The sequence below is a fragment of the Crassostrea angulata genome, chromosome 9 (genome assembly GCF_025612915.1).
Source record: "Crassostrea angulata isolate pt1a10 chromosome 9, ASM2561291v2, whole genome shotgun sequence".
NCBI lineage: Eukaryota > Metazoa > Mollusca > Bivalvia > Ostreida > Ostreidae > Magallana > Magallana angulata.
In genome coordinates this window covers 37,275,389-37,300,535 of record NC_069119.1, presented here as the reverse complement: position 1 = coordinate 37,300,535, position 25,147 = coordinate 37,275,389, and the positions used below count along the sequence as shown (strand labels likewise).

General features: G+C 35.8%; 2 protein-coding genes across 3 annotated transcripts in view; one reads left to right on the top strand and one right to left on the bottom strand.

Moving 5' to 3' along the window:
* LOC128163636 (uncharacterized) overlaps window positions 1-7,740 on the top strand; it is a 163,388-nt gene extending 155,648 nt beyond the window's left edge. The window contains exons 6-8 of the mRNA XM_052827265.1: window positions 3,968-3,996; window positions 6,032-6,961; window positions 7,453-7,740. Coding sequence (XP_052683225.1) covers window positions 3,968-3,996; window positions 6,032-6,961; window positions 7,453-7,520 — 1,027 coding nt within the window. The 3' untranslated portion in view covers window positions 7,521-7,740. The remainder of the gene's footprint in view (window positions 1-3,967; window positions 3,997-6,031; window positions 6,962-7,452) is intronic.
* Window positions 7,741-20,658: 12,918 nt separating this feature from the next.
* Window positions 20,659-25,143, bottom strand: LOC128162938 (pyridoxal phosphate phosphatase PHOSPHO2-like). Of its 2 annotated transcripts, none has more exons than XM_052826368.1 (2): window positions 22,182-22,724; window positions 20,659-21,558 (listed from the first exon to the last, which is right to left on the bottom strand). In XM_052826368.1, exon 2 carries the CDS (start codon window positions 21,556-21,558, stop codon window positions 20,815-20,817), a length of 744 nt encoding a protein of 247 aa, XP_052682328.1. In that variant the 5' UTR covers window positions 22,182-22,724; the 3' UTR covers window positions 20,659-20,814. The 2 variants fall into 2 exon arrangements, with proteins under 2 accessions (XP_052682328.1, XP_052682326.1); XM_052826366.1 differs by lacking the exon at window positions 22,182-22,724 and adding an exon at window positions 25,033-25,143 and having other exon boundaries at window positions 20,661-21,558.
* Between the last annotated feature and the right edge of the window lie 4 nt (window positions 25,144-25,147).

Sequence of the window (25,147 nt, the reverse complement as noted above, 5' to 3'; positions counted from 1 at the left end):
GTGAACTGCTTTTTAAATCGACAAAACTAGAAAATAGAGTCCAAAAGTGAATGAATCACGTCATATTTTGAGGTAGATCTTTCCTGATTGGCTGTTATATATGTCGTTAAATAAAGCAACAGAATGATAAAGACATTTATTGATAAATGTACAGAGATAAGTCAGTTAAGGACTGGTTAGAAAAAAAATAAGGAACATGTCATGTTAGTGCTAATGAAGGAGAGCTGGTTTCATCTTTAGGAAAAATATTCACATGGCGGTAATATGTTTTACTGACAATTGATAAAGCAAAAATTATTGTATGATATATAGTTGTAAATTGTTGATTTTAGCTATTAATTCAGCATTTTTTGATTTTAAAATTTCTAATATATGCAAAGTTAACGCTTTCAAAAGTAAAAATAACAAATGTCGCAGGACATTGTCATCTGTTTCCTTTCAATACACTCTCCTCTATTAAGCACACGTTTTCATTCGTGTCGTGGAAAAAAATGAACTTGATTTCGAAAGCGATTTAATTTCATTTTTTTGAAGAGCTACAATAAAGGAGTTGTAAAATAGATTTTAAAACGACAATAAAAACTTGTTCTTTTTATCTTCTTAAAATTGTGATAAGTACTACATGTATTTATTTACATGTACTACCACACGGTAAATGAAAAATTTAAAACATAACAACCATGCATTATCTCTGAATTCATAGGTCTAATATTGGTGCGGGATATTTACCGATAGGAGATATTCACTGAAATGCATGAAAAGGTTCTGCACTATTTTCTTATGCCGAGACTTAATTCATGTGTTCTACGCGTGCCCGTGCCTTCCGGTTTGATACTTGGCTGACAGTAAACTAAAAGACGGGGTCATGTGACCCCGTCTAAAAGAGAGATAGAGAGAGAGAGAGAGAGAGAGAGAGACCGGTGTCATAGAAAGTGGGTACATGTTTAGCAATCTCTCAATCATTTTTCCCATTTGCTCTCTCTCTCTCTCTTTCTCTCTCTCTCTCTCTCTCTCTCTCTCTCTCTCTCTCTCTCTCTCTCTCTCTCTCTCTCTCTCTTCAGAGAAAGCAATCATGTATGAAAGCAGAGAAAAGGATATAGAATGAATTAAGGAATGGGCAATAGGCTTAGCAAGAAAAGTCTGAGATATATACAGAGAGAAAGAGAGAGAATGAAAGAAAGGAGACAAGGATCTCTGTTAAGTCAGAAGCAATGCAACTCTCTTTCTCTCTCAGAAAAAGCAACTGTGTTAAAGGAAATAAATTTTGAGATATAGGGATAAAGAATGAAAGAAGAAATAAAAAAAACATGAGTTCTAGCTAAATAAGAACATTCTAAGGGATATACACACACAGAGAGAGAGAGAGAGAGAGAGAGAGAGAGAGAGAGAGAAAGAAAAAAAAGGATTATTCTCTCTCATAGAAAGCAAGCATGTGTGAAAGCAAAGAAATATTGAGAAAATGATATAGAATGAAAGAAGGAATGATAAATGAGCTAAGCAAGAACATTCTGAGATGTATACAGAGAAAAAGAGAGAAAGCAAATGAAAGTACTGGTAAAAGGAGACAAGTATATAAGTAAAGTCAGAGAGAGAGAGAGAGAGAGAGAGAGAGAGAGAGAGAGAGAGAGAGAGAGAGAGAGTGAGAGAGAGAGATATAAAGTAAAGCTATGAAACTCTCTTTCTCTCTCAGAGAAAGCAACCATGTAAAAAGCAGAGAAACTTTGAGAAAGAGGGATAGAGAATGAAAGAAGGAATGAGAAACATGAGATCAAGCTAAGCAAGACAATTCTGAGGGACATACAGAGAGAGAGAGAAATAAAGAAAGAGAGAGAAAGAGAGAGATTGAAAGAAAAGAATCCAGGTTACATGTTAAGCCTGAGAGAGAAAGAATTCTTGTCTGGAAAATGTTCTAGAGAGTGAGAAAAGGATTGAGATATAGAAAGAGAAAACAAGATAACATGTTTTACAGAGAAGGTCGAAGAGAGAATTCTCTCTCTCCTCTCTCTCTCTCTCTCTCTCTCTCTCTCTCTCTCTCTCCTCTCTCTCTCTCTCTCTCTCGTTCTCCCTCTCTCTAATGTCAATCATATTTTGGGCCATTTATTTAACAAGTTGAGTGTTTCTGTAACCAGAGCCATATTTATGAATCATTATTTATATGAATCACTATTATCTGTGTAGGAATGATACATTATTACATTAAAGAAACATGTTTTTAAAAGAAAACATTTTATAAAAAATGTGATATTGATATGTGGTTGACTTCATTTAAAACACTTTATTTTTTTTATTGAACAGGTTGTGATTTTGAGACCTTGTCCCTCCACACAATGGAAACAGCAAGCACTCCATGTAAAGTACATCAGTGTTCTAAGTGTCCAGGGGACACAGAGTACTATTGTGTATCGTGTCCATGTGATCTGTGTCCCCAGTGTAAAGAGAACCATGTAAAAGATCTCCAAACAATTGACCATGATGTTGTGTCACATCGTGATAAAATCAACAACATCCCAACACAAGAGATCTGTGTGAGACGTCCTAGCCATGTTTATAGAAAGTACTGTGAATCTTGTCAAGTTCCTGTCTGTTTCTATTGCACACAGCATAGAAATAACCGACAATTAGATATTACAACATCCTATGACACAAAGCGACAACAACACAGAGGAACCATTCACACCATCAGAAGTGAAGCTCTCTTTTACAGACCTGTTCTCCTGCCACGAATCAAAACTGATTTCAAAACCTGTCGCACAAAATTCTCCCTCTATCAATCAGAGATGTTAACAAAGGCCAGGACACTGAAGCATCTCATTGACTATATACAAAACGATTTCATGTGTAATGTGTTCTGTGACTTTGATTTCAAACACAGATGTTTAAAACAGAAAAAAGAAATGATCATACATATTGTCAGCCTACAGAGATATGTGCACATATATGAACAGAGGAGAATAATCAGACCGATACAATTCCTCTCCTCCATAAAGACAGCCCTCCCCCAGATACATCCTACACTCCACACCAGCCAGCTCTCCATGACTGAGTCACTCAACAAGGAAGATGTGATGGAGTCACTGAGGGCAATCCAAATCACAGAGAGAGGAAACCGACGCGTAGGAAACCAGTGTCTGCTGAAACTGACGTCTGTTCCTGAGCTCCATCAATCTATCACACTGACAGGTGTTGATCGTTGTTATCACATTTCCTGTGTGACATCAGACCGGGTCTGGGTCAGTGATATAGAAAACAATCTCATCTTGACAGACACAACAGGTGTCCCTCTACATCGTGTGGAGGATTCATGTAGTGGTTATGATAGAGGATTACACACAGTGAACAGTGAGAGTGAACTGATTTATATAGATAGGTATTATAACATCAACAAAATGTCAAAGGATATGAAAACAACCACCACATTTATAGAGAGAACAGACCCTACATGGAGACCACGGTGTGTGTACTGGCCCCCGTCCACTGGGGATCTACTGGTCGGGATGTGGTATATACATAAAGCCACAGGCAAGGTTGCAGGCAAGGTAACCCGGTACAACCAGAGTGGACAACTCACACAAACCATACAGCATGACAAAGGATGTGGACTGTATAGTGAACCTATCTATATAACAGAGAACAACAATGGGGATGTCGTGGTGTCTGACTATGATTATGACTATGTGTCTGGTGCTGTAGTGGTGACAGAACGTGGAGGAAGACATCGTTTTTTCTACACAGGACATCCATTAGGATCACGACTACGGCCACGTGGAATCTGTACTGACGCGCTGTCACACATCCTGGTGTGTGATTGTATAACCAAAACAGTACAGATGTTGGACAAGGACGGTCAGTTCCTGTCACATCTACTGACAGAATCACAAGAGATGGGTGAACCATGGAGCCTGAGTTATGATGTCAACACTCACCGTCTCTGGGTTGGATCATGGGACAACAAGGTGTGTGTCTACAGGTATATCACCAGACAGGACGCTCTGACAGGTAAGTCTGAGTCATCATCATTGATGTAGTATATATGTGTTAGGTATCATACAGGTTTCAATGAGATCTAAGTATACATTAGTTAATTTTGTTATATCACACAAGTCATATTAAATTGTTAATTCAGTTTATATCTATTTCATTGTGGTTGTAATTCATAAATTAGTTATACAGTGGAGCCTCACTTATCCGGACACTTTTGTCCCCAGGCCAAATCGTCCGGATATGTGAAGCGTCCGGATATCTGAATTGTGATATTAACCTTTAATATTTATGGAAACATAACTCATAAATTAATTATACAATTAAATTTGATAGCCATAAGCACTACAAAAAAAGTTTAGTTTTTTTTTAAAATTAACAAAACAAAATATTGTTACAAACATTATTTAAGGTATGTTTTTTCCACAGGAAACCAAGCACTACATTCTACAAGGCAACACATGTACATGTACATAACAATCACTGTATTAAACCGATAATTTAATTACATTCGCATAACAAAGCGAAAAGAAGAAAGTCGGTGTTCCACTTTACGCTGGCAAATCTTATTCTTCAAGCTAGCGGTGATCGCAAATCTCGCTCTCTTGGCCGGTGGTGTTGACATGTTTGAAGCTGCTCAACATTTCTATATATATTCCCTTATTGATAATTGTCCAAGCTAATGTTTCATTGACAGAACATACCCAAGCTAATTTTACGTATCCATCTTTCTATAGAGTTAATTGCACCCAAGCGATATTTACAAGTAGCGTGAACACTCATCCACGCCATGTTTGGTATAAATTATTATTACACTGTTAATTGAACACACGCTATAAAATTAATGTCGATACCCTGAACATCCCAAGCGGTCTTAATAACTATCGTAAACAGAACTCAAATTATCAAATATTTCATTTCAATTACGTTTTAAAATGAATTGGCGTACGAACGATCTAATCACACTTCGATTAATAGAATTTTAATTCAATCAATAGATGACTTTTTTTAAACACAAATTAAACAATTTTCATGACATTTTAATCAAACAATAACAGTTCATAAGTTAAATGGCGACAATTAAACATGTCGCATCCATGGTTATCGTAATATCCTCGGGCGAGTACATAGCGTGATACAGGTGACCCCGATTACCGGACGAAGGCATTGTTTAAAACCAGCAACCAGTGTCAGATGTTTTTACACTAATTTGCACTTGTGCATAAAAAACTTTTGTGCCCCCGAACACTTAAATGTGACCGTCCGGTTAAATGAGGTAAAATTTAAAGGAAAACTGTATTATGTGGTAAAATTTGACCGTCCGGATCCGGAACGCGGAATTCCGGATAAACGAGACAAATTATTGTGTAAAAATTCCGTTCCCAATAAAAATCGACCGGAAAGTGAAGCGTCCGGATATCTGGCGTCCGGATATCTGAGGCTCCACTGTATATCCATGTAATTGTTATTCATTATTACATATATGTACATATTACCATATTTTTCCTCAAACTTATTTAAACAAGCATTCTGAGAGTATTGCATAAGCAATACACGTCCCCTACCGGTTTGTGGAAATCGTGAAAACAATGCACTGTTATGCAGAATATCGAACCCGAACATTAAAATATTCGAAGATAAGAAATTAATTTTCTCGAAAATATGTCAAACAGACGCTACATAAGTGTAAACTTGGTCAGTAGTTTGACATTTTGTAGCTGTTCAGCAAATTTCATATTATTACACAAACGCATAAAGAAAAAAATGTGTGTAAAAATGAAGTGGGACAGACAAACGGACGGACAGACAGACGCACAGACGGACAGACGGACTGACGGACGCAGAGGAAAGCTATAGTCCCCTCCTTTGAAAACCGGTAGGGGACTAATAAGAAAATGCGAACATTTTCATGGTTATGAAATTAAGATATACAAGAGAAATTCATTTAAAGTACATAAATGAGTTTGATAATAACTGTAATCAGAGTATTTAATTAACTTAACCTACTTCATGTAACAATACAGAATTAAAACTCTATGTTTGATGTTTGTAGATCATAGTCGTGTGATGGAGTCACTGAGTGGAATCCCAACCCCAGGGACAGAAAAACCACAGCATGGAAACCAGTGTCTGCTGAAACTGATGTCTCCCCCCGAGTTACTTCACTCTCTCACAGTGACAGGTGTTGATCGTTGTTATCACATTTCCTGTGTGACATCAGACCGGGTCTGGGTCAGTGATGATAGAAACAATCTCATCTTGGCAGACACAACAGGTGTCCCTCTACATCGTGTGGAGGATTCATATAGTGATATATATGGAGGATTACACACAGTGAACAGTGAGAGTGAACTGATTTATATAGATAGGAATAATAACATCAACAAACTGTCAAAGGATATGAAAACAACCACCACATTTATAGAGAGAACAGACTCTACATGGAGACCATCGTGTGTGTACTGGTCCCCGTCCACTGGGGATCTACTGGTCGGGATGCGTTATATACATACAGAGACAGGCAAGGTAACCCGGTACAACCAGAGTGGACAACTGACACAAACCATACAACATGACATCACAGGACGGGGACTGTATAGAATACCTAACTATATAACAGACAACAACAATGGGGATGTCGTGGTGTCTGACTGTACACGTCATGCTGTAGTGGTGACAGAGCGTCGAGGAAGACATCGTTTCTCCTACACAGGACATCCATCAGGATCACGATTATGGTCACGTGGAGTCTGTACTGACGCGCTGTCACACATCCTGGTGTGTGATGTTAGAACCAAAACAGTACAGATGTTGGACAAGGACGGTCAGTTTCTGTCACATCTACTGAGAAAATCACAAGAGATGTGTGAACCATGGAGCCTGAGTTATGATGTCAACACTCACCGTCTCTGGGTCAGATCAGGGGAGAACAACAAAAAGGTGTGTGTCTACAGGTATATCACCGGACAGGACGCTCTGACAGGTAAGTCTGAGTCATTATCATTCACATTAATTAGATATAGATAACTAAGACACACAACCCGTGTTAATTATCAGTCAATAAGATACATGTAAGACATGTTTATCTGTGTGATAGTTTGTCAATATAAACAGCTTTTTGTTACAGGGTTAGCTGTATCTACCAGTCATTGGGATTCATTGTTTGTTTGTCTAAAATACCGTAAATAGAAATTGAATGTTTTTATAATAAGATGTGCAGTCACATGTCATTCTAATTAGTTAATTAATGTTTGTAACATATCACTTTAATTAATAAACCAGATGTTAATATAGTGACACATGTATTTGTAATTTGTTTTGTTACAAGTCGATTGAAATGATTTTATTAATTACATAACTATAAAAGCATGTGTCAATGTAATTAGGTTAAACTTATTTATAGATGTAGGTCTGTCTTATATATACTGTATGAAGTTGATTATCAATTAACAGCTAATTAATCTCTTGTTGTAGATGAGAACAGACCCCGTCCTGATGGAGATGACATGTCCAGCTCAACACCAGCCGTAGAATGGAGATAACCTGGATATTGACAGGTTGTAAATGTTTCTGTACAAATCTAGTCTGCTCTCAAAACCACACATGTTATTTGTCCCTTTGTTCAACATCTGCAGCTGAAATTGACCTGTGTATAATTCACATGGACTATAATACTGACTCCTGTTTATTTCACACTTTGTGATCATCCAAGCATGGCTGTCTGTTGCTTAATATGAAATTGAATGTAATGAAATTGGATTGCAGAGATAAATTAAATAATAATTAATAATACTTAGTGTTTAAATTTATACTTGTGTTTTTTTTCACCATTAGATATAAAGAATGTTATGGAATTCATACTAACATTATGATTCCTAACCATGATTTTCCATTCAAAATATCCAACACAGTAATTGATGTAATCGGACAAAATATTTCCTAAAGGGATGGATACCAGCATCTTATTCAGTGATGTAACGGCCCGTGTGTTTATAGCTCTACACAAACGTATTCAGTGATGTAACGGACCGTGTGTTTATAGCTCTACGCAAACGTGTTCAGTGATGTAACGGACCGTGTGTTTATAGCTCTACACGTACTTATTCAGTGATGTAACGGACCGTGTGTTTATAGCTCCACACAAACTTATTCGGTGATGTAACGGACCGTGAGTTTATACCTCTACACAAACTTATTCAGCGATGTAACGGACCGTGTGTATATAACTGTACACGTACTTATTCAGTGATGTAACAGCAGGTTTTTTTTTACATGAACTGTTGTTTTGGGTAAATGATTTCTCAGAGAACTGGTTTTAAAAATGAAATTTCTCATCAATTATACATGTATCTTGGTTTTACTTACATGTTGATTCCAAACTTTTATGTTTTCTTAATACAATTATTCAATATTGTACACCCATTTTTAGGGATGGGACGATCCACCGATGCACCGGTGCATCACGGTATTTATTTTGACGATATTTGGATCGATACATTTACCATTAATACAACGATACCTAAGCAAACTTTTTTTTTTATTTTCCAAAAATATCCGAACTTCATATATCGGCTATTTTTAGTCTGCGCGCCTAATATGAAAGTACAAAGATGGCGGAAAACCTCGTAAAGTTGTCAAAACTGTTTGGAAGCTAAATCTGGAGTGTGGACAACTTTTGGATTACTTGTTTATGAAAAAGTAGTGTATATGAGACTAAAGTAATTTGTAAATTGTGCAACACTCATTTTGAATATATATCAAAATAACTTTGGACATGCGTTAAAACATCGACAAATTGAATTGATTTTAAACCTTATTCATGTTTTCATTTAGTTGCAATGTATCGTGATATGTATCGTATCACATCTCATGTAACGCGATATGTACCGAATCGGCTCAGTACAGAATCGTCCCAGGCCATTTTTTTTCCAATATCTTTATGTCTGTCAACTTGAAATATTTGAAAATATTTTTTGAGAAGTTCAAATACATACAACCATTGTACATGCATATTATAAACGTTTGATTAGTGTTTTAAACAGAATTAATAATTATAGCTGATGGAAATGATATTGATCATTGAACTGAGTTAACATGAAATATAGGGATGACTAGCTTTTATAGGTGTACATATCTACAGAATTCCACCTTAATTTAGTCAGTTAAATGGCACATTGCTAAAATCTAATCCATCTTGGGCAAAGCTTGTTTAATTAGTTTGAATTTATCCTAAATATTAAAAATTGAAATATTAAGTAAATTTAATGTTGTTTGAACTCAAGTACAAAATGTTTCTATACCCACCCACCCCTGTACAACAAGAGTTTATTCATGACATGTCTTGATATGAGAATACAATTCAATGTTAATATTGATTTTAACGTCATCTCTGAACTGAAAAACAAATTAGCTACTTTTTCATTGGTGCAGTTTTTTGTGTGCACAGATACTGCATTTTGCGGTTCATGTTATGTTGTTTCCCAAGTAATATCATTGATGATTCACATTTGATGTATATGAAAGTGAATAAAATACATTTAACTATCCATATAGTTATATCTTTTTATTAGTCAGACTCTGTGCAGTTTACAAAAGAACAAGGAGACAATAATAGACCAAAATAATCATCTAAGTATTGTTAGTATACCTCAGTATGATGGTTTATCAGGTATAAAAAGCAGGATCTGTATTTTATAAACAAAATGATTTGATTTTAAAAGAGGCATAACTCCTCAAAAATATATCATATCAAATTTTCCTGCACTCATGCAAGTCTATACTTTTTTTAACGACAATATAAATTGACATGTACAGAAACGCAAAAAATGATGGAATTTGTAATAACTGGTATTATGCACATTTACAGATTATGTTCTAAAAACCTACAAGGCTTTACGTAATTCTGTGCAGCGGTTTGCGAGAAGTTGCGCTTACAAACTGTTCATTATGTACTATATCAATTATAAATGTTTGTGGTTATATGAACATCTTCACAGTGTTTCCTTAACACCTACAAAGTTTTGTGGAATTCCATTTAGCGGTTTAAGACCTAGAAGAGTTTTGCTTTAAAAAGGGAATGGTCTGACGGGGATTCTCAATATCGTCATACTTTGGTCCACCACGGCCCTTTACGGATGTGTCACAGCTGCTCTGGGTGGGGGCCCAGGTGCCCGCTACACCCGCCTGGTTTCTACAAGAACACCCTTCTACTTTGTCGTGCCTCCGTTCATCGTTCTAGGACGTAATACAGATTTCCTGAAAAGAAAGCGTTTTATTAAACAGTTCTTGAAATTAGGATTTTTTTCATCACGTTGAGGTAGAATTTTATTTTAAAACGCTCATTTATGGTAGAAGTTATCAACAATACAAACATTTTAACATCCCCAACACTCGGTTCTCAGATCAAACCCTTTAAGAAAATACGACGCGAAGCGGAGGTTGACAATGGTTTTCGAGGGATGTCAATTTCAACAGTTACCCTACCAAATTTACGCGCATGTAACAATTCGTTGTGTTACCCGTTACCAAGTGTGTTGCTAACGCTGAGGGTAATAGAACGGATTGTCAACTGCGTCTAAACCAATCAGATTTCAGTATTTAACATGACAGTATAATAATACATGTTATTCGACATTTTCTTGGTAATACATTCATACGGACTTTGTTTTTAAAATTTCTGTGAGACTTTTACTAGAGATTTTGATATTACTGTCATATTCTTTAAGCTTTTTATTAATGGAAGCACATGTCATGTTGTAAATTTTGAATTTATCGGGTGGCAGTAAATACAAAACGCGGGCATGTTAAGGCTTCCCGATGCGATATGTAGAAAGTCACTTGTCTGTACTTCATACGATATGACGTCATAATTAACTTTGACGTCACGATCTGCATTCCTGTCGATAGTTCTCAGGGAAAGTATCTGAACGTTAAGAGTGAATATATCAAACCAGTATAATACCGCATGTTTCCTTTATATAGATGCTGCAGTTAATTCTAGACGTACAGAATTCATTCATATTAAAAACCAGTATCAAATAATCGGCAGTTTTAAAGCTTCGTTTTAAGTAAAAGACTATTTATAAACTAGTGGTTTGGAGACTCTCCCTGCTACGTGTAAACAACTGAATGAAGAAATTGTAATGCATGTAAAACCAGCTTGGCGCAGGTGAAAGATCAACACAATTTTAGAATATTTTACGTAAAATTGGTAGAGAATATAAGTACCAATGATAATTGTGCTGCGGAAACCTACGGATTTACCCCAAGTTTTTGTAAATCGCTTTTGATTAGTAAAAATGTGCATTATTTTGATGATTTTGTGGAATGTTTCAAAAATATCTTCTATAAACGAAATATCTATTTCTTTCCCAAGCAAGAACTTCAAAGTTTATGACTTAACAAAGGATTTTTTTAAAAATATGCATGATTTAATGTCATTAATCACCTGCGCCGATGCGTTTTAACTAGATCATTTGCAATATTAGGATGACGAAGTACATATGACGTCACAAAAATGCATCAAATATAATGTTTAACATTGATGTCAATAAATGTAACATAGATTTAAAGAAATACTCCCGGTAAAATTATTTTTGCCATGATTCAAATAATATCGTTTTCCAGCCGTATTTTAGCATCGGGACGCCTTTACAATGCTGCGAATTTACAACATCACAATCATGTGGTGTTCCGATGGGGGCCACTTCGACCTTCGCACTTTCGTCTTTAGGTTAAAGATGCGAGAGTGCGAAGGCGAAAGTGCGAGAGTGCGACGGCGAAGGAGCAAGAGTGCAATATGCGATGGCGAACATGCGAAGGAGCGATACAACTATCACTCCTTCGCCTTTTTTGATAGCATTCAGCAAGTCTCGGTCGATTAAGTAGAAGTTGATGCAAGCACCGTATTCGCCACAGTGGTCAATACCTTTTTAACATTCATTTCAATGTAACCATGGTTACATTAAAATTAATGTTAAAACGGGCTTGGCCCCTGTGGTACTCGCCAAGGTTTTCCGATTAATCCATGGTATTATTGGTACGCATGCGCTAGGCCATTGTGCTTACTATGAATGTTTTGTGTATATGTGTCGTATATGTTTACCAGTGCTGGCTATGCCTAATCATTATATACTCCACTTAAAATGTAATGTCCGCCATTATGTATACATATGCACTTCCAGACTCCTGTCACTTACAAGCTGTCTGTTTACCGTGGATCAAACACAGTCATATTCTAATCTCATTATGCGACACTCCACCACCCCCCCCCCGAAAAATTCAATATTAATAACTTCACACATGCAGTAAAGGGGAGAGAGAGTCTGGATATTATATCATATATAATAAAATCTCCAAAATATGTCTCGGAACCCACCCCCCCCCCCCCCTACAAATATAATTATCCATCGACGACCCCCCCCCCCCCCTAGAAAAAGGTATGGATCTGCGCAGGCTGTTGAAAATAAATTCTAAAAAGTTCATCGTCAGCCTCAGATGTCCTTTTATACAGCTAAAATTGTCTTTAATTAAACGATAGAGAGCTCCACAATTATAAAAAGGCGAAAGCGCAAAGATGCGCAGCCTTCGCAACTTCTCACTTTCATCTTCGCGCTTCGCCGTCGCATATTCGCATTTTTGCTCCTTCGCCGTCGCATCTTCGCAACTTCACACTCTTGACCTTGACCTAAAGGCGAAAGTGCGAAGGTCGAAGTGGCCCCATCGGAACACCATAATTTACTGCCACCCGGTAAATTCAAAATTTACAACATGACACACTTATCCATTTAGTATGGTGTTCCTATGGTGTTCCATCATCTTGTCTACCAATGAGGAGGCAGATGTGAAAAAAATCGAAACCAAATCTGGAAATTGAAATGCTCAACTAACTGTGTTCCTTAATTAAAACACGCTTACCTTACTACATAAACCATGTATAATAATATATTGTTATCTGTCTGAACGTAATAACAGACACATGGAAACTGTCATTTTGAGAAGCGCTGACTGGACTTCTCTCTATATATTGATGACGTCAGAAGGAATCAAGGTACTATTGTCTGCGGCATGTTTTGTAATATCCATGATCACTCGGTGGTTGTTTGACCACAACATATGGTCCACACCTGATTTCCTCAGTTTCAGTCCAACTCTATTTATATACTCATATATACACACTAGTTGTGTGGTCCCCACTACTGGTCACACCCTCACACTGACTCTGGTGTGTGCTGGTCCCCTCACAGTCCCTTTCCTGATGGCCATCTGTTGTGAGGTCCCCACTACTTGTCACACCCTCACACTGACTCTGGTGTGTGCTGGTTCCCTCACAGTCCCTCTCCTGATGGCCATCTGTTGTTTGGTCCCCACTACTGGTCACACCCTCACACTGACTCTGGTGTGTGCTGGTCCCCTCACAGTCCTACTCCTGATGGCCATCTGTTGTGAGGTCCCCACTACTTGTCACAACCTCATACTGACTCTGGTGTGTGCTGGTCCCCTCACAGTCCCCATCCTGATGGTCATCTGTTGTGAGGTCCCCACTTCAGTACCGTCAACGCGGATCCCGTATTTGACCGCACTGCCCCCGGGGTTATTTAATCCTTTCCGCGTTACATCATCGCGGTTAATTCATCGCGGTCCTCGCTGCAGCCATGTTTAAACCGCGGCGGTGTAACCTACCGTTGAACAAGGTGATCGGAGATTTTTTCCTGTATGCTATTAGACAATAAGACGGCCACCTAACACTGAGAGTCATTCTATACTGGCCATGTCTGATGTATTGTTTTCATTTCACATATTAAAATGATTACGTATTTTTAATGCACGTTTTCAAAACTCCTTATCAATTATTTTAGAGACATTTTAATTAAAGAATCATCTGCACCCGTAATAATTTTTATGTAACTGTTGATATACCTATTATTTCAAAAATATTTAATCATTTTTATAATGTAATCTACATGACGGAGAGGGATAGAACTATAAAATATTATTTTTCGATTTTTTAATGATTTTAAACATTTCCGACTACAAAAATGTTTTAATCCATATCAGTTTGTAGCTCGTTTTACGGCACTCTCTCGATGCTCAAGACAATTAATCTAGTCCGTGACAGGCACAAGCTACACGGAGAACGTTTACCTACGGTCAACGGCATGTTCAATATGAAGCTACAACACAAATGTACATGTAGTATCAGCTGCGAATACCGTTTTTCGTAACCGCCCCCTCCAACTCTTCAACGTTTTAATTACTGTGAAAGTACATGTAAATTGTACTTGACTTTAGTCCCAATTGTTTAACACAAAGGTGTGAAACCATCGCATTGACGGGAAATCACTCTACGCTTGAATGCACAGAATACACTGGTACATGTATATGAGACAGGTGGATAATCCGTGTAACGAGTGACCATCAGGAATTTCATTTGTTTTTCAAACAATTTTATTAACAGTAATAGCAATAAATAGTTATTCATCTTACTGTTATCTGTTTAACTGTTAAACGTGTTTAAGATCCACCCCCTCTGCAAAAAACCTAAAACCTTCAATATAGACTAAGAGAGAGAGAGAGAGAGAGAGAGAGAGAGAGAGAGATAGAGAGACTGTCGATACTCAAGACAATTAACCTAGTCCATGACAAGCACACGCTACGCGGTGTACGTATACCATACGATCAACGGCAAAATATGAACATTTGACTTTATCCTTAAAATATAAAAAGATATTGACATCATTTTATGTGTGTTGAATATGAAGCTACTACACATATGTCGTATCAGTAGCGACTCAGAAATGATTAATCTTAAAATAGTACTTTTAAAAAAATGTGGAAATGTTTCGGTAAACAACAGGAAAAATACATACAAATATTAAAACTTATACGTGGTCGACCAGGACTTATAAGATAAGAAAAACGGACTTCAAATTAAGACTTGGAAGTATGGAAATTGAAAATTAATTGTTGCACTAATGTAAGTATTCAAGCCTTTAATATAGATGATGTTTTTTTTTTTTAAAATACGACAAAATTACGATGTATACAAGGTTTTAAGAAGTGCCGACTTGGCGAGTCAGCGCGTGATCCAAAGAACGGTGTAATGACTACAAACGGGATAAAAAAAAACTAACAGTAATAGTGTATTTCACACCCTAGCACATAAATTATCTATAATAATAGTGAAATCATGGAAAAAAACATTAATTTACTCACCTTATTGGCTTCGTCATGGTAAACAGAATTGACAAACTTTGAATGCAAATGAAATTTGATTTGCCCAACGAACATATATTTTTGCCAAATACATTCTGTTGAAACATGTCTTATAAAGCATTTAAACGTATTTTCAGACCTGCATATGAATATGAATAATCCACTTTGCACATTCAATTTTCCTGAGTGCCCTGTTTTCACGTAAAAATGGGATATTTTGATTAACTGCGCATGCGCCGAACTCCTCTTTCGGAGTATTTTTTCTTTTGAGAAATCACTTCCGTTTACTCCGTTTTCGGAGTCCGCCCAGACTGCTGACAGTAAATCACTCTTCGCTTGAACGCACAGAATTCACGGGTATGAGGCAGGTGGATATTCCTTGCAACAAGTGACAACCAGGAATTCGACCTGTATATTAAACAATTTCTATAACAGTAACAATAACTGTTTCATTTTATTGCCTTCTTAAACTGCAAAAGGTGTTTAACATGTCTCTTCCACCGAAAAGAGAGAGAGAGAATTAGTTTTCTTTTTAAATAACGTTGTATATGAACTTAACTTCACAAACACAGTGTCAAGCATTAAATTAAACATCATAAACAGTGTTAAATACTTTATTGTTAGACAAACTTCTTTTTTTCATTTACCTAAAAACTAATAGAACGAAACTGTTTTTCTTTTTCAAGGAAGGAGCACGTGGTGCAGCTCGCGGGCTGATTTGATTGACAGGTGAAGCACGTGGACTCAGACTGAAACTGCATATTGGATTCAATTACAATGTATACGGTCCCTATTCTTATATGAATACTAAACGTAGGAAATTTTCATATTAGTATATTTCAATTGAATGCAGTGGCGTCGGGGGGGGGGGGGGGGCTAAAGAGCATTACTCTCTCTCTCTCACTCACACACACGCACGCACGCACGCACACACACACACACACACATAAAGATCGTAGATAAAATCAAGATCGGCGACACTCAATCAAGAAGCCTCCTCTGTAAGACAGTTGTACGGTTAGACGAAGCCGTACGCAATTTGGAGATTTTCTTTTGTCTTGAATAGGTGTGAAAACCCCTAGAGCATGTCGTTTTCTACCCTAGGTTTGTTAATCACTATACACGGGAAATGATCGCGACTTAAAATTAATATACACAATGAAGGAAATGTGTACAAAATTAGTTGGCATTTGAATTTTTTAAAAGTAACTCGAGATGTATGCATTTAATAACATGTACAATTCCCATGTTGTTTTGTGATGTAACAACCTCATTCCAATTCTTGTAAAGAAATGTCTATCTTCACGCACACCAGAACGCCTATAGCCATTGTTTTATGAAAATCACGGAATATACGTGTATATCTTTTCAGGGCAACACTTAATTTAATATAGCATTGAATGATTCATTTTTGACGTCGTCGTGTCAATAACTGCCGTCAGGTGAGCAGACAAATTGAATAACGCGCGTTAGCGCGTTATGATAATTTGTCTGCTCACCTGACGGCAGTTATTGACACGACGACGTCAAAAATGAATCATTTAATGCTTATATTTACATTCCCTTACTGAAGAAATCAATTGTTTACTTAAATAAATCGATATAAAGTGCAGATCACGGAGGGAGTGAATAAGTAACAGCAGGAACAGCTGTTTTGTAAAACCGGTTCAAACTGGTTTTCACATAGACTGTTGAGATGAGATCGACGAGCATGAAAATATAATCCATGATAAATAACTCTTGAAATGGTGCTTTAAACAATAAAGTCAACTTTTTTGTTGAATAATTATAAAACATGGTGTTTTTACAACATTCATGAAATACATTTTTTAACTAATAACATAGAAATCACTGTTTGAGAACTACTTATGTAAATTACTCGTAAATTCATACGCAGTGAATAGGTGTTGCATTTAGAGGCATTTAAACGTCACGGAATTTAATGGAAAAACACAGTAGAATGTAAATATAACTGAATAAAACCCGTGCGATGTGAAGAATCATACAATTTTATTTATGAGTACCTTTTTCCTTTGTGTTTTGATTAGGATAACTGATTTTCCTTTGAACATTTAATTGTGAGCATGTGTTTTCATAAGGCTACAACTAGTCAGTCTACAGAAATCAATTTTCCAAACAAATTATAAAACAATGACGCTGTTACAGCAATTATAAAGTCGTGATTTTCCGTAATATGAGCGATTAAGCCACTTTTAAAATTTGAATGCATTTTTAACGGTTTCATAGGATAAAAAGATAAAATGATATTGAAAATAAAAATATACATACTTGAATATTTATAAAGTAAAATATTTAATTTAAGTAAATAAGTCTGATTAATTTTACACCTTTTTTGTTAGATTTTAGAATTTAATTTAATCGTATATCGATATACATGTATCAATAAGTTAGTAAAGCATGATTTTTCAACCACATGCGGGCATGGCTCATTTCACCTTGGATTGTACAGATAACGGCTTTAAATGATTAGAATTCAAATATTACCCCAGTATTACCGAATAAACAGCAAATATTAAAAAAATATATATTTACCTTCAAAATATGTGATTTTCTATAAAAGGATCATGATTATCTTTATGCATTTGTTAACTTACATTTATGTTTAATGCATGTTATATTTTTTTTAATCGAGGGAGATAACTCGTGTTCCTTTTCGATACTTTTTAACACCTGTAATCGATAGTTCAAACCGCGGGGGTGTTGTCATTATGGGTGATTGAACCGCGGGGGCACGCGGTTTTTACCTGAGACAGGTGTTTATACCGCGTTGCAATTTGGACCGCGGGGGTGCGCGGAAAATACGGGATCTGCTTTGACGGTACTGTACTTGTCACACCCTCACACTGACTCTGGTGTGTGCTGGTCCCCTCACAGTCCCTCTTCTGATGGCCATCTGTTGTGAGGTCCCCACTACTTGTCACACCCTCACACTGACTCTGGTGTGTGCTGGTCCCCTCACAGTCCCTCTACTGATGGCCATCTGTTGTGAGGTCCCCACTACTGGTCACACCCTTACACTGACTCTGGTGTGTGCTGGTCCCTTACAGTCCCTCTCCTGATGGTCATATGTTGTGAGGTCACCACCACCGGACACACCCTCACACTGACATGTACTGGATCCCCTCACATCTGTTTATATCAATAATATATACATCGAATTATCATCACTTTTCGAGTTAGGAACTTGTAATTCGAGGGGGGGGGATTCTAAAGAGGTTTGAAAAATAAGACAAACGTGCTGCTGTTCTTGGTTAGTAGATATAAAGAAAGTTCTGTTGATGTGGGACATTTATATTTCTTTTTTTTATAATGATAATCCTTATAGATATACAATACTATCTAAAAAGTATTGTGTAAGCCAGTGTGATTAAAAGTTAAAATATACTTACATTTTGTGAAAAAAAATGAACAAAGCACTCCCATTTCTTTAAAAGTTAAGTTGTTTGTTGCGATACAATTTTAATCTATAAGTGGTTGTGTTCCTTAATATCTTACTATAAGGGTTAAAAGTCGGCGTTTCCTGTCCTCATATTTAAGTTGAATGCAGTATAAAGTGCTTTAGGAAGTCCAGAATGTTTCATAATCCCCCACCCCCTCCATGAACCTTAGAAGCATTTTAATTTCTAAATACATGTATAAAGTTTTTTTTAGGAATTCCAGTGTTCTAAAGGTAATTTATACTTTTCAGAGAAGACAGTTAAGGGATTGCAAATGTATAATACAAACGTAATCGAAAGTATATCCATGATATACATGTACAACAGTAAAATACAAGTCAGCCCCCCCCCCCCCCCACACACACACACACAAGATGTAGCTCTGCCATTCAGCAAACTGACGGTTTACTATTTTGTTTCTGCTGTAGCGGGAGCAGTGAAGATGCACGATTGGTTCAAATGGCCATTGATTAATTACAACAGCATTTGACATAAAACAGAGTAGGGGGAGAGTGTCCAAACCTCTACAATATAGAATGGCACGGTAAATTTCACATTGCAAAGTTACTGAAATTAAGCATTGGTAACCCCCCCCCCCCCCCCATCCTGATCCCCGGCAAACAAAATTATCAATCGAACCCACAGGCATCTACCATTAAAAATATTTCATATTAAGGTGGCCCGGCTCACTACACCTTGAAATTTTTTCTCAAATCAGCAGAAAATTACATGATTATGATAGATATCTTAATGTATAAGAAGTATTTATATAAAGTCAAATAGGCAAAAATTGTGTAATTACATTTTCGAAAATTTTATTCAAAAATGAATAAAAGCTCCAGGCGTATTCGAACTGATCTGCGGTTCAGAAGCCCAATTTAATACTTTAAACACTGACCTACGACAACATACAACCCAATCGAACGATATAAATAGTTTAACAAAACATTTAAATCTCCTTCTTGTGATGTAGTGTCTTAAAAAGTAAAAGTCTAGGTGTAGGGAGGTACCTTCAGAATATTTCCTATTCTCTAGGTTTCATCACAGCACAAGAAATTATCATACTACATTTATAAAAAAGAAATAAGCCTGTGCTCATAACACTTGGAAAAAGTTTTGTGGATTTGGTGCTTCAATACAAAAATTGTAATATGCAAATAAAGGGCCCCTTGCCTTTCAAAAACTGTGTCTGAAGTTGAAGTTTATTGAGACAAACTAAATTCAGTGATCAAGTCATTCCAAGAATTATTCCATAGAACTTTATATGGCTGATGTGGATGAAATCATTGATATTAAAGGTGGCTCAATTTCTCTGAATGATCAGGGTTATCATAAGTGCCAGCACAAAAATGTCAATCCACATCAAATTATGAAACTTGATCTTTGATCTTTGATCCTTAATGTGAATCTATAATATAATATACCAATAAATCCTTAAAAACTGTCAACCAACAGAAAATTGTCACCATCCCAATGTATTAGCATGTGAGGACCTTGGCAGCGTCAGAACCCCCCCCCCCCCCCCCCCCTACACCAGAAAAAAAATATTATCAAATTCACATGCATGTAGTAATGTTAATGAGAGCAGATCTTGGACCCCTCTCCATGGCAAAGAAACTTATCCCCACCTGAACCCCCACCCACCCCTTACAAAGTATATTTTGGAATATGCACTTTGTTGTCACTACTTTGCACCTTTGTGCAATTCTCTGGACAAATAGAATTGTATGTCAAATTGTACTTTCAAGTTTAGGACATAGTGACCGGCATGATAAAACACAAAGCGAGAGAGAGAGAGAGAGAGAGAGAGAGAGAGAGAGAGAGAGAGAGAGAGAGAGTTATAACCAATATACATTCTTTAATAGAGATGAAAAGGCCCTATAGAAGCTGAAAGACTCAACAATACAACGATCCTTACAGGTACAGCTAGGACATGTACATACTCGTAATTGTAAATGATTTCCATGGACAGACAAATGAATACTATTGCAGAGAACTTTTTATTTCAATTTTTACTTTTGAGATTTATGTTAATAATAACAATAATTATACATATCCTTTTTAATTTGTTGAAATAACATTGTATCTACAATGTAAGTATAACATTGAATCACATAAGATAACTTGCACCATAACCACCAAAACCATCAATCATTAGTTGCTATCAATTCAATGTTTTCAAAAATTCTAGAATTTCTAATCCGGAAGTCCAGTTTACGACCTGAGCCTGTATTTTCAGTCCATCCTTTCCTTCCTCTGATTCAGACTTAAACTTTTGGATCTTCTTCCAGAGCCTGTAGTTAATTCTCGGACAGACCACATCTTTTTCCGACAGTCGGAGTGCGGGACAAAAGTCGTTATTTCCGTCCCCAACCAGTACGACACACTTATATTGTGTTCCTTCCCGCTCCCGTGTTTCTTTATGATCCACCACTATTTGACCCTTACACAGGTTGACAGTACTTAGATCACACCAGTCCTGGGTGTGGTAATACTCTATAGTCAATCTTCCTTCTGCGTCATATTTGGCAGGATTTGTATACACTCGGGAAAAAGCATTTTTAAGACCGGTTTCAGTTAAAATATAATCAATAAACTCCGAATTCGCATCGGAAACAATGATACATTCATGGCCTTTTTCGGCTACGTGTTCGATGAGTTCTCGCATACCATCCGTCAGCGGAATTTCGTTCATGCATTCTCGGTACTGTTCAGCTGTAACGCCATGTTTGTGGAGGTAATCAAATATAAGTCCCATATAATGGGTCCAACCCAGGTCACTATAGGTTTCCTCGATCTCCTGGGGAATCTTCCCGCCAGGTGCCAGTCGTTTACAATACAAGTCACTATTATCATCAATCACCGTGTGATCAAAGTCAAACACAAACAGGATTTTTTCTGAAGTCATCTGAGAATGAAAAGAAAATAAAGAATAGTTTCACCCACTATAAATAACTGGTATTCATTAAAATATTAAATTTCTGTACACTCTCTGTAACACTTATTTTGATTGCCATGACACTTTTTAAACAGTTTCAAACACCTAGTAAATAATTAGTCTTTAACATTTTAAATATAAATAATTTGAAAATATTTCTTTAAAAAATACATGTACTTATATAGCTACTGCATAATATGTCAAACAAACTTTTAACATTTTTTTCTACAGTATTGAAGGAAAAAATCACTTCTCATAAGTGTATGTTTGTATTTTTGAAGTACAGGCAGACAAGAAAAGTTGGTAGCCTGTGCTTATTCTAAAAACATACATGTAGGTGTCGGAATCGGCAGGGGGATGCTAGCGGAGGCTTAGTCCCCCCCGGACCCTTACTTTTTTTGCAAAGTTATACATAACCATAACTAAATTTTTTTTTTTGCTTGTTAACATTTTTGATAAGTTTACCCCCCCCCTTTTCAATTTGCTTCTGATGCCACTGAAAATAATGCAAAGAAACATTATAATTTTTTTATTCCTTAACCCTGCTCTTCCCTTATTCAGATCAGGCATCCCTTTTAAAACATTTAGCTTACCTTATGAAACTTTTAGATGCTGTTATATAATATGAAATGAAGACTTTGAATCTAGACACAGGCAATGTGTCTTAATCCAGAGCCTTAACACAACTGATCAAAGAGAAAATGAAGGACCTTTATAAATATAATATAAAAACCAAAACAGACACCTAATGATAGTTCCAATGACACACTATGAAAGTGAAACCAGCAGTCTTTATATTAGTCGTTCCTTATACAATTTGAAACCTCATGATTGTTGTTCATGCAGTTCTAGTTTTACTTTCATAACATGGCATGTATGTGTAAAAAAAATAAGAGTCACTAAGAATGTTAAAACTTTGATTTGCCTCAGACTTAAATGATGCAATGTACGCTATTGGATAAAAAGCCACGCCTTCTTTGAACTTTACCGACCCAACTGATTTCTATGACAAACCTAATACGCAATTGTGTACATGTATGTATACTGCATTAGCATGGTGGTCAATTCTCATGTCTTATTTAAGACTTTTCTCTAAACTGTTTACACCCTGATAGCAGATACTGGTATACTAGATTCTGCTGAACTAAATGAATCACGACTTTTTCTTATAAGGCACTCCCCATCTATATCAGTGTATAAAGAAAAAGAAATCATCGGGTCTATGACAACTCATCAAAAGACAACTCATCGAAAAAATTCATCAATGCAACAACTCACAGAATGGACAGCTCATCGATACGACAAGTCACGGAATAGACACATCATGGATACTCATCGAAACTTATCGTAAGTGAAAAATGAAACATAATAACTAATAAGTACCAGTATCAAAAATCTTAATTATATTCGCATTGATTAATTTTTACATTAATACCTAAAATTGTGTGCTAGCCCTTCAAAGTATGGTAAATAATTGCCATTCGCAACCTGTTCTCCGAATGTTGAAACGATCTAGTAAATCTTTTTGTTTTTTGTGATTTCTTTTTTTGTGATTTCTTTTTTCTGTGGCCCATAACCTGTATAATTTAAGGTAATACATCCAATTCTTTTTTTTTGTGTTAAAACAAATCTTTTAATTTGAACAGTTAAAACAATTTAAAAAATTACTAAAAAGGCCAAAATATTTATACCTTTGCACATTTGTTTACCTTTGATGAGCTTCAGCTCACATTGGTCAAAAAATTCAACAGCAAAATTTTAACGCAATGAAGCATGATCTCATAATTGATCAATTATCCACCAAAATTCATCATGTTAGGTTATACTAAGAAAATCTAATGATAGTCATTAAACGAAAAAGTCAAGACTTATTGATATTCTACAGAGAGTTTGTAAACTATGTTCACTATCACAGATTGAAGATGAGTTTCATTTTATTTTAATCTGTCCATTTTATAAGGAAATAAGAAAGTTGTATGTAAAAAAATATTATTATGAAAAGCCTTCTGTTTTTAAACTTATTCAATTACTTTCAACAAAGAATATCAAAGAGTTGTGCAATTTGGGAAAATACTTATATAAATGCCCAAAATTACGATAAAATTATAATTAGTTTTTGTTTTGATAATATACTCTTCATTATCCTGTTTACTTCTGTCATGTAAATTTTGCAGACTGTTGTGTGCACACGCAGTCTAATACAAGATTGTGATGGTCTTTCTTTTTTGTTTCTGTTTTTAAAAATTGTTTTCATATGTTTGTTCACTTATGTATATATGTTAAACCTATGAATCGTATGGTTCTTGGTAATAAACAATACAATACAATACAGAAAATATTTTGAAAAATATTACACATTCTTTACACTAGTACTACCTTCTAAAAATTCACAAAATTACTTATCTTTTTTTGAAATTTCTCAAAACTTATATGTTTACATGCATGTAATATTTTTATTTAAACATTTAATATAATGAATTATATATAATTTCTATTAAGTTTATCAATATTTTTCAACTTAGTTTTTTGCGTGTTTTCTTTTGAACATATGTATTATACCCCCACGTTGTTGTACAGTTGTTAATGCAGACATTGGAAAAAATTGAAAAGTACTATATAGACACAATATACCGATAACAGTCACCAAAAATTATGCCCTCAATCAAACCATGCAAGTGCAGTAGCACTTCACCTCCCCACCTCTTTCCGTAGTCCCCCCCTACCAAACAATACTGAAGAGACATATGTAAAAGCCTTTCAAGGAATAAAAGACAAAATTCCTTGAAGGGTTGGCACACAATATAAGGTATTAATGTAAATGTGCGAATACAATTAAAATTTTTGATACCTATTAGTTATTGTGTTTTACTTTTCACTTTTATTGTCTACTTTTTCACTTTTATTTTCACTTTCGATGAGTATCGATGTATTGTCGTATCCATGAGATGTCTATTCATACATTAATTTAAATATGGGGCACTATCAAGTTTATTGGGCAAGAAATGTTTCTGAATGTCTGGTTTACCCTATCACTTTTAAGAAAAGCCCTATGAAGACATTAGCTCACTGCTCTTTAAAGCACCCTTATCATAAATATTTATATAATCAAATACTTATATAATTTTTAACTGGAACACTGTCTTCATGGTCATTATTAACTACTTTAAGCCTTAAATGTTTCAATTTGTCTTAAGTTAATCTGTACCTTATCACAGGTACATGTAGATACAAAGTACCTAGGTCTATAAGCTTTTTATTAGTTTTGGAAGATTCTCGAAAGTTCAGAGAAGATATGTATCCATAAATCAGTTCACACACCAAGTATGCAAGTGCATGATATGCAAAAGAAATATTACTTTTTTTAACCTAAATAGCACACATTTTAATTTAACATATGGTATCTTGAAAGTTACGAAGAAATAAGAAATAATTCCAAAGACTCACTCTGATAACCCAGTTCTCTGACGTGTTACTGGCGTTCAGTGGAACCGAATTTTCGTGTAAAGTAAAAGTTGCGTAACATATCCATAACCGGAAGTTTATTTATTGTACTTTCAAT

Coding starts and splice junctions, on each gene's coding strand:
- LOC128162938 (XM_052826366.1), bottom strand. CDS start 21,558: ATGACTTCAGAAAAAATCCTGTTTGTGTTTGACTTTGATCACACGGTG.